This window comes from Bos mutus, chromosome 16 (assembly GCF_027580195.1).
Source record: "Bos mutus isolate GX-2022 chromosome 16, NWIPB_WYAK_1.1, whole genome shotgun sequence".
Lineage (NCBI taxonomy): Eukaryota > Metazoa > Chordata > Mammalia > Artiodactyla > Bovidae > Bos > Bos mutus.
The window spans coordinates 34,864,025-34,873,438 of NC_091632.1; the positions used below are offsets into that span (position 1 = coordinate 34,864,025).

A 9,414-nucleotide genomic window follows, 5' to 3' on the forward strand; every position below is an offset into this window, starting at 1 on the left:
GCGGGGCAAGCCGCGCTTCCAGTTCCGGGGCGCGGTTAGTTGAGGCGGCCGCTCTAGACGGCCAGGCGGAGGTCGCCTGCATCTCGCTGTCGCCTTTAGTCCCGGGAGGCAGAAGCAGTCGGCGCATGCGCACTGACAGGCAGCTCCGAGGGGCGGAGAACGAGCTCAGGGCAGGTCTGGCCCAATCAGCCACGGCTGGCCCTCCTGTTGGTCCCTCGGCCACATCGCTGTCAGCGGCCGCCGGGCTCCGGGGCCCCCCGACCCTGCACGTTCCCCTTCTCATGATCCCCTGCCTTCCGCGGGAAAACAGGCCCAGTTAGAAGGTAACCCCCGAGATGCCGGGATGAGCCCCGCCCAAGTTCCCTGGTACCTCGACCCTCCCACCGCCCCCTTCCAAAGAATCGGCCCAGTCCCGCCTGGAGGACCCAGTTCTTGTGCCCACTTAACAGGGAAGCGCTGAAGGCAGTCCGCGTCCCTGGCGACTGAACCACCTGGGTCCCTGAGAATCGAATCCTGGGTGACCTTATGTGACCGCAGTGATTGTGGAGCCAGGAGCCCCACTGGAACCTGTGCCAGGTGGGGTCCAGCGTAGGAATCCTGCCCAGCCCCTGCCTAGGGGGAGAGCTGTCCTCATAAAAAGAGTTACACTGTTCTCCGACTGAATTTTCCGCCTAGCCCATGAATAGGGTCATTATTGCAGCAGTGGCCGCTGCACTGAGCCTCACTTTCTGCTCCCACGGTCCCCTCCCAGGCCCTGGGGGAGGGGGAGGCAGAGCAGGGAGGTGAGGAGTCCAGGGAAGTCCCTGGGGAGCAGAGAGTCTCTGGGATAGCACTGGGAAACACTTTGGAGCAGGTGAGGATGGCATTCGGGTGGGGGTTTGGATACAGGAGGGCTGGGCAGCAGGCGGGCCAGCACACTCCTCACCACCCTTCCTGGTGAGTGGGGGCTGGGGTGTGCCCCCACAGGGCTGTGCCAGGGCAGACGCTGCACTGACTGTGAGACAGGCCTTGGTCATCAGCTGGGACTAATCCAGAGAGGCTGTCGCTAGGCAGATCTGGGGTTCAAACCCCAAAGTCTCACCCTTGACCACAACCCTGACTGCCTTTCAGTATACAGCACCGGTCAGGGGTACTAACCACGTGACCATTGACAGTGGACTCCAAGCTCCAACGGGTCCAGCCATGGCCACTGGCAGAAGGCAGACGGGGCCATGATCGCCACTGAATCTGGCCCACCCGGGGCACCTCAGACAAGATATGAGCAGTCACTGCAGTGCTGGCCCAGGCCCAGGGGCAGAAACAGAAGTGCCCATCACCCCTCAGGCCAGCACCAGGCCAGCCAGCCGGGGGGAAGCAGCCTGCTACCTCCCCCTGCCGCGAGTGAGCTTCGCTGGCCCTGGCCCTCCTTCCTCATGGGGAGGCTGGCGGTCCCAGGCTCCACCTCCTGCTGCCACACTCAGAAAACATCTCAAGCTTCCTTCTCTCCCCTGCCTCCTCCGGGCTCTGCCATCCCCACGCAGGGCGGGCCCAGCTGTTTTTAGCTTGAGGAGAGTTATGTAAGGGAGGCTGCCCTGAGGCGCTGGGTGTTTCAAGCGCAGGTGTGAGAGACACAAGACCAGACCCTGAGCCCCACACGGGCAACATCACACACTCGGCCCATCTCTAGTGGCCAGTACCTCGAGGAGCCCCCTCCGTGGTGGCCGGAATCCCTGCTTGACACTGCAGTCAGGACCTGGGGGACAGGGAGGTGCTGCAGTAGCACCGAGGAGGCTTCCTACTTGCCAGTGGGCAGGGACTCCAGATGGTGCAGCCCCCCAGGCTGGGGCGGATGCCCCTGGCCCCCAGAATCTGGCACACATGCAGAGCCCATTGGCTCAGACTTCATAGCTGCTGCACCAGAATCCTTCCAGGACCAACTCTTAGCTGTATCTGAGGGTGGAGACACCCACAGGTGTGAAAGTGGAGCCCAGGGGTCCCATGAAGTGCTGGGTGTCCACAGTCTGGAAGGAGGCACATTGGTGTCCCTAGGTCCAGCTTCAGGGAAAGCCACCACTTGAAGGCTCAATGGGGCCATGCTCAGCAGGCTGGGGCCAGCTGTCCCTCTGGAGAGAGGGTGGGGGACATAGGGCCCTAAATAATTTCTCTAATTCTCTCAACACACAGCTGTCAAGGAGCAGTCACACAAGCCCCTGTTGTGTGAGAAGCTGGAGATGCCCTGTCTGGTCCCAGACAGCGCCTTCTGCTCCTCCAGGCACTGGAGGAGCCTGGGGAGGCAGGAGAGGGGTCAGGCAGGGAAGGGAGGAGGGGGCTGCTGGCCTCACTGCCACTGGCCACAGTCTCTGTGTCTCTGGCCTCCCAAAGGTGGGTTCTGGGGCAGCCTCCTCAGAAGCAGGAAGATGGGGCTCTGATGCGAGCTCCGTGACATCACTTGGTCTCACCTTTGAATCTCGAGCTTCAAGAGGAAACTCAGCCCCACTTTGTGCTTGAGGAAACGGGCTCAGAGAGGTTGAGTAATTTGTTCAACGTCACACAGCCGATGACTGAGGAAGCTGTGATTCGCACTCACACCTAGATGAGTCCAGGGCCAGCTCTTCCCTGAGCATGACTTCCCTCTCCCAGAGGTCCCCGGCTGCCATCTGCCCCTTCCAAAGGCAGGAGGCTGATGACCTCACCCCTCCTCAGAGCCAAACCCCCACCAGAAGGGCCTAGCGAAGGTGGGGGCTTCCTCCCTCATCTCAGCACCCATTTGGGGTGGGCCGTCAGGAACCCAGAGCCTGTGTGGGAGGGGCAGAGGGCCAAGCGGAGGGTCTGATTATTTGGGATGGTGAGGCCTCTGGCCTCATGGAACCCTGTTGGGTTCCCCGTGGGTCCTCCTGGGGGCTCTCCAGCCTTTCACACACTGTCTGGCCTCAGGCAATCACTCTGGGGCCGAAGATTTCAGCCGGGAGGTGGTGGACTTGGACCCTGAATGTGGTGTGTGGCTGGCGCAGGGACTCTGTGCCTCCTGGGAGGCTGAGCTATGGGCACCACCTGCCCACCCAGGCCCCAACTCACTCCCACAGTAGGTACCTGTCCCAGGGGCTGGGCAGCCAGCACCAAGGGACACCCATGTTCTGGGAGTGGAGGCCCCTGCCTGGGGACCCCTGGCCACAGACACCTGTGGTTAGAGCTGGGCAGGTGGAGGCAAGCAAGCATTCTCCCAGGCCAGGTGGGAGGAGAGTGGACAGGGGAGGGGGCCAGGCACCCCAGGGTCTACCGGAGTGGGGTCCCTCTTCACCCTCTAGAAACCTGGAGCCCCTCACCCACTGCCAGGGCCAGGCCCCCAGACCTCACTTCCAGGAACGTGGGCAAGAGAGCCTCACTGAGGTGAAGGACCCCCATCCCTACCCCAAAGGCTTCCCCTTCCGGGACCAGAGCAGATGTGGCTTTCCCTGCCAGGCTCCGCCCCACCACCGCTCCCCACGCCCAGCCTGTTATAAACAGGAGGCTGCTTGGCCAGCCTCGGGCCACAGCCCACTTTGTCACCTGCTAGAAGTGCCATCAGCACTGCTACAGTCACCGCTGTTGCAGCCGCCAGCACCAGAGGATGGATGCCCATGCACAGGGAGGGTGCAGCCTCGAGGTACCAGGGCATCAGGGCGGGCCGTCACTGGGGTCTCCCCGGCTTGAGGTGGAGGGGCCATGTCCCCCACATCGTCTGGAGCACAGGCACAGGCGGGGCAAGGGCAGAGGCTCCCATCCACGCCTTTGTCATGCACCCCTACTGACAGAGGGCTTGCTGTGTGTGAGAGGAGTGTGTGTGTGTGCACAGCTGTGTGCGTGCGTGTACTGTGTGGAGGGGTGGTGCACCCCCACTCCTGCCATGGCTGAGGTGTCGGGGACCCCACCCCCCATCTCAGGAAGCTACCTTCCTCCTGCCTGGCAGCCCCAGCCAGGGTGGGAGGTGGCCAGTCTGGAAACATGGTTACTGGAGTCGGAAAGAACCTTCTGGAGGCCCTTTTCCCTCGCCTATATCACGAAGCTAAAGGTCCTGCTGCCCTGTGAGGGCTCCATGTGGTCACGGGACACCCGTGTGGGCAGCGCTCTGTGCCACAGGGGGCCCACCAGCAGCACCCATGCTGGCACATTTTTCTGGCCTGGCCGCCTCCACAAACCTGAGGCCCGGGCTGACCACCCCCACCTCCTACCTGGGCCCCAGGCAGCTGGTGGGTGCTGGGTGTCCAGGCCAGCATGTGCTGGCTGAGACACACCAGGCCCTTCCTTGGCTCAGCCCCCTCCCAAGGCATCAGCCCAGGCCCAGTTGCCTAGAGGGGCCAGAACCCAGGAGGCTACACCCCAGCTGCGAGAGGCCTAATGATTCAGACCAAGATGGGGACACTCTGGAAAGTCCGTAGGAAGCCCAGGCAGTGACTCAGTGCGTGTCCCGGGCCAGCCAGCCTGACCTGGTCAGGCCCCATGGCCCTGTGCACTGAGGGACCAAGGTCCCAGGATGCTGGAGCCTCCGGGTGGGAGTGGGGCCAGGCAGGCCTCAGGTCAACCTCCCTGGAGCCCTCAGGTCCCCACCATGTCTGGCCAGACTGCTGCCTACTTTCTGGAAGCCCGAGGCCCACAAACAGAGCATCCCTGGACTCAGCTCGGCGGACAACACCCCCACACAGGCCCACAGTTCCCAACAGGCTACAGGCCTGACCCTTGGCCCAGATGTGGCTGGACTTGTGTGGCTCCATTGGCCCCAATCCAGCATGGCTATGCTGGCCACTGAGGTTTGTTGGAGGCTGTTGGGGCCCAGGGTTCAGTCAACCCCCAATGCTGGGCCCTAGGCCCACTCAGAGCAGGTCACCTGGCTGCCCCTCACCAGAGGCCCCTGCCCCACTTGGCAGATGGCAGCAGAGACCCACCCAAGCCTCCAGCCTTGAGCCACCTTCCAACAAGGCCTGGCACAGCCTAGAGCCTATGTCCCCTGCTGTCCCTGCTCCACCATCCAGGCTCAACTCTGGCCATAAGACACGCCTGTAGAGGCTGCTTGGTGCCCTGCTTGTCACCATGGGAGTAGGGGCAACAGAGTTGGTCCCATGTTATGGACCAGCTTCTGATGGGGTTTTTCTCAAGCATCAGCAAGCCGGGCTAGGCCACAGGTGGCTGAGGGATGTGACAATTCCGGGAATTCCCAGGCATGGAGAATGGAAGGCTGATGGCCCAGGTGGGGAGACCCGGGTGGGGTCAGGCCAAGTGGTGGGCTGGAGCCCTGCTGAGTCTCACTTCTCAGATGCAGGCTGAAGGCACGGGCCAAACAGTGGGTGGGGGGCCAGGAACCTGGACATGCCCCCAGGCATCCCCACCGACGCTGCCCGAGGAGGAACATGGAGAGAGGCTGGTAGAGCTGCACGCCTCCTTCAGGGAGCTGGTCACCTTCTTCTGCACCAACTCCACTATCCACGGCACCATCCGCCTTGTTTGCTCCAGCCAGAACCGCCTCAAGACGGCCTCCTGGGGGCTACTGCTGGCAGGAGCCCTGGGCGTGCTCTACTGGCAGTTCGCACTCCTCTTCGAGCAGTACTGGCGTTACCCGGTCATCATGACAGTGTCCGTGCACTCGGAGCGCAAGCTCTTCCCATCGGTCACTCTGTGCGACATGAACCCACACCGGTGAGGGCTGGTCCAGCCTGGGGGCCCCTCCCCTGGTGCGGTCACAGCAGGACAACCCACCTCTTCCTGCTCTGTGCCCCAGGGGCAGGGCTAAAGGACAAGAAGAATAAGCTGAGTGTTACTGTGACCAGTGCCAGGCTGGAGGGACCTTCAGGAGTTAGGCAGCCCAGGATGGGGAGGGGAGGAGAGCCGGAGGCTTTCCAGAAGAGCAGGTGCCCGGGAGAGGGGAGCAGGGTAACATTGCAGTGTGGAGTCAACAGAGCAAAGACAGGGAAGGGCTGTGAATGAGCCAGAGGAGGATGGGTTCCCGGGGGGTGGGAGGCAGGCCAGGCCGGGGGTCTGACTTCCCTCTGCAGCCCCGGCTCTGTATTCAGAACCACCTTCTAGGTTTCTGAGGATGGCACGGGGTGGGGGGCTCCTATCCTGTCTGCGACTTCGGGATCAGTGCCTGGGGGCCAGCTTGGCTCTCTCCAAAGTGCGCGTGCTAAGGGGCCCTGGCTCTGACTCTGACCCCCACCCCTGCCCTGCCCCCCAGGCCACACTTAGCCCGCCACCATCTGCGGGTTCTGGATGACTTTGCCCGGGAGAGCATCTACTCCCTGTATCGGTTCAACTTTAGCGACAGCATGGACGCCCTGGGGGCCGAGGTCCCAGGTCCAGAGCCCGCCTTCCATCTGGACCGTAGGATCCGCCTGCAGAGGCTGAGGCCCTTGGACGGCCAGAACAGAGTGGGCTTCAAACTGGTGAGTGTCCAGCCCGGGGGGTCTGCATGGGACTCGGGCAGGCCAGTCGCGCCCACACTGACCCCATGCCCCACAGTGTAACAGCACTGGCGGCGACTGTGTTGAGCGGGCCTACTCCTCCGGCGTGGTGGCCGCCCGGGAGTGGTACCGCTTCCACTACATAAACATCCTGGCCCTGCTGCCCGCTGCCCACGAGGACAGCCACGACAGCCACTTTGTCTTCTCCTGCCGCTACGATGACCGGGACTGCCATGCCCAGTGAGTACAGACCAGTGTCCGCTCCCCCCACCCCACCCAGTGGTCTGCCAGCCCCACGGCTCCCTCCAGAGACAAGGCACCTGTGCTCCCCTCCCCAGAACCCCAGGCCACACACAGCAGGGTGGTGGGTGGAGGGCGTGTGCTTGTCTGAGCATGGCCCCTGGTTCCAGGCACTTCCAGACATCCCACCACCCCACCTACGGCAGCTGCTACACTTTCAACGGTGTCTGGGCCGCACAACGACCGGGCGTCACCCACAGTGAGTGCCAGCCGGGACTGGGTGCGGGCGGGGTGTCCAGGCCGACCTGGCCTCACCCCTGGCCTCCCCCAGGGATCAGCCTGGTCCTCAGGGCTGAGCAGCTGGACCACCTCCCTCTACTGTCCACGAAGGCTGGCATCAAGGTCATGATCCACCCACAAGACCACACGCCCTTCCTGGAGCATCAGGGCTTCAGCATCCGGCCAGGGACAGAGACCACCATTGACATCCGTGAGGTGGGCCTCCCCTGCCTCCAGGCTCTCAGCCTGTTTCCAACCCTGGGGGGTGGGGGCAGGACCTCCAGCTCGAGGCAGCAGGACTGAGTAGCCCCCCTTCCCCCAGGACGAGGTGCACCGGCTCGGGAGCCCCTATGGGCAGTGCATGGACAGCACAGGCAGCGTGGACGTGCAGCTACTGTACAACACCTCCTACACCAGGCAGGTGAGTCTGGGCGTGGAGGATGGGGAGGCGGGGAAGGGGCCCAGGGAAGGGGCTGGGGAGTGGGTGGGGGAGCAGGCCAGTGGGAAGGAGGGGAGGCAGGCAGGCCAGGGAGAGGGGCAGCTGCTCCGGACCCCCAGCTTCAGCCCCCACTGTCCCCCTAGGCCTGTCTGGTCTCCTGCTTTCAGCATCTGATGGTGGAGACCTGCTCCTGCGGCTACTTCTTCTACCCTCTGCCGGCGGGGGCCGAGTACTGCAGCTACATGCGGCACCCAGCCTGGGGTGAGCTCCCCGCCCCACCCTACCAGCCTGTTTGGCCGACAGCAGACCTCCCCACCGCCCCTGGGTCGCTTCTCATAGGTTCACCCGTGACTGTCTCCCCAGGTCACTGCTTCCACCACCTCTACCAGAAACTGAAGACCCACCAGCTTCCCTGCACCACCCGATGCCCGCGGCCTTGCAGGTGAGGGGGTGTGCTGGGCTGTTTGGTCTGCCGGGGGCCAGCACACAGGGATGTGACGGGGCTGTCTCTCCCAGGGAGTCTTCGTACAAGCTCTCTGCCGGGACCTCCAGATGGCCTTCCTCCACATCAGCTGTGAGTCCCCAAAGTGGGGGTTGAGGGATGGACAAGTAGGGAGATCACGGGCAGAGAGCCCTCCCAGGACTGGCCTGTGTCCCCACAGTCCTGCCCTCACACCACCCTGCAGCGCCCAAGGGCCAGGAGGAGCCGCGGCCACAGCAAGTTTTTTGTGTGCAGGACTGGGTCCTGGCTGTGCTGGGTGAGCCAAGCCGACGGAACCCATGGCCATCTTCTGCCTCTATCAAGTCCTGGCCGCTGCCCCTGCCCTCCTCGCCCTCCAGGGCCCGCACAGAGGGCCCCACCAGCAGGTCTGGGGCTCAGCCCCTCTCACCTGAGCCCTGCCCCAGCATCAGCCTGGCCAAGGTGAACATTTTCTATCAGGAGCTCAACTACCGCACGGTGGACGAGACACCGGTCTACTCGGTGAGCTGCCTCCTGGGCCAGGGCCGGGAGAGGGGCGGGGCCAGCACCTGGGCCTCTGCTCACCACTGCCAACACCCGCAGGTGCCACAGCTGCTCTCAGCCATGGGCAGCCTCTGGAGCCTGTGGTTCGGTTCTTCCGTCCTCTCGGTTGTGGAGGTGCTAGAGCTGCTACTGGACGCCATAGCCCTCACCCTACTGCTGTGCTGCCGCTGGCTCTGTGGGTCTCGGGGCCAGCCCAGGGCGGCCACAAGGGTGCACCCTCCGAGCCAGAGGCCAGCCAGTGGACCAGTGGCTGCAGACACAACGTCGAATGCCCCGGGGCCTGGCTGCCTTCACCTACCAAGATGCTGCCGGGACTTCAGCAGGAGTCTCGGCTGAGTTCAGCCAAGCGTGGGCCCCAGAGACCCCTGACACCTGAACCAGTCTGAACCTGGCCTGATCCTAGGGGCAGTGGCAGCGGTGGGCTCTCCTGACTGCCCAGGGTGGGCCAGTCAAGCCCCATGGGGCTTCCTGGGCCAACCAACCCAAACCTGGGGCCCAGGAAGCAGCAGCACCAGAGCTGGGGGGTGGCTCGCCGCCAGGCAGAACACAGAAGGGCTTCTTGTTAGCCAATCCACCCTGCCCTGTCCAGTGGTGGCCTCACAGGTCTCAAGGAGGCCCAGGGCAGGCAGGGAATAAGGGAGCATCCCCACCACTCTGGATTCCCGTGTTCTGGTTGTGATGGAGCATCTGCCCAAGTGGAGTGTGTGCCCGTGTGTGGGGGGCGCTCCACGTGGGAGTGTGTCTGTTTGTTGCCAGTGACATATGTCCGCATGTTTCTGTGTCAACAGGTCTGTCTGTACCTACATGTAGGTGTGTGCAGGCATTGGGCAGAGCCTCACTCAGCTTGGGGCCAATGGGAGGAAGGGCAGGGCCAGGCCCAGGCACTCAGTGACCTGGGGACACTTTGCAATAAAATGATTTCACCTGGTGGCTAGGGTGTTTTCTCCTGCCCTCCTGGTTTCCTGAGTGAGCTGAAAACCTCCAACCAGATAGTACTGCCACATCCTCAGTCACAGATGCTGTGG

General features: G+C 63.4%; 1 protein-coding gene across 4 annotated transcripts; it reads left to right on the forward strand.

Annotated features, from left to right (window-relative positions):
* The first annotated feature begins 97 nt into the window (after positions 1-97).
* On the forward strand, positions 98-9,313 carry SCNN1D (sodium channel epithelial 1 subunit delta). Of its 4 annotated transcripts, none has more exons than XM_070385028.1 (13): positions 98-323; positions 450-3,622; positions 5,267-5,646; positions 6,182-6,389; positions 6,466-6,647; positions 6,818-6,906; positions 6,979-7,142; positions 7,249-7,347; positions 7,509-7,626; positions 7,729-7,807; positions 7,882-7,939; positions 8,102-8,347; positions 8,429-9,313. In XM_070385028.1, exons 2-13 carry the CDS (start codon positions 3,587-3,589, stop codon positions 8,723-8,725), a joined length of 1,956 nt encoding a protein of 651 aa, XP_070241129.1. In that variant the 5' UTR covers positions 98-323; positions 450-3,586; the 3' UTR covers positions 8,726-9,313. The 4 variants fall into 4 exon arrangements, with proteins under 4 accessions (XP_070241129.1, XP_070241131.1, XP_070241128.1 ...); XM_070385030.1 differs by having other exon boundaries at positions 450-576; XM_070385027.1 differs by having other exon boundaries at positions 450-5,646.
* Positions 9,314-9,414: the final 101 nt, after the last annotated feature.

Bases quoted from the DNA above. Each gene is read 5' to 3' on its own strand.
- SCNN1D (XM_070385027.1), top strand. From the start codon at position 5,174: ATGGAGAATGGAAGGCTGATGGCCCAGGTGGGGAGACCCGGGTGGGGT. The intron at 7,143-7,248 runs GTGGGCCTCCCC...CCCTTCCCCCAG, and splicing joins CCACCATTGACATCCGTGAG to GACGAGGTGCACCGGCTCGG. The intron at 7,808-7,881 runs GTGAGGGGGTGT...TGTCTCTCCCAG, and splicing joins CGATGCCCGCGGCCTTGCAG to GGAGTCTTCGTACAAGCTCT.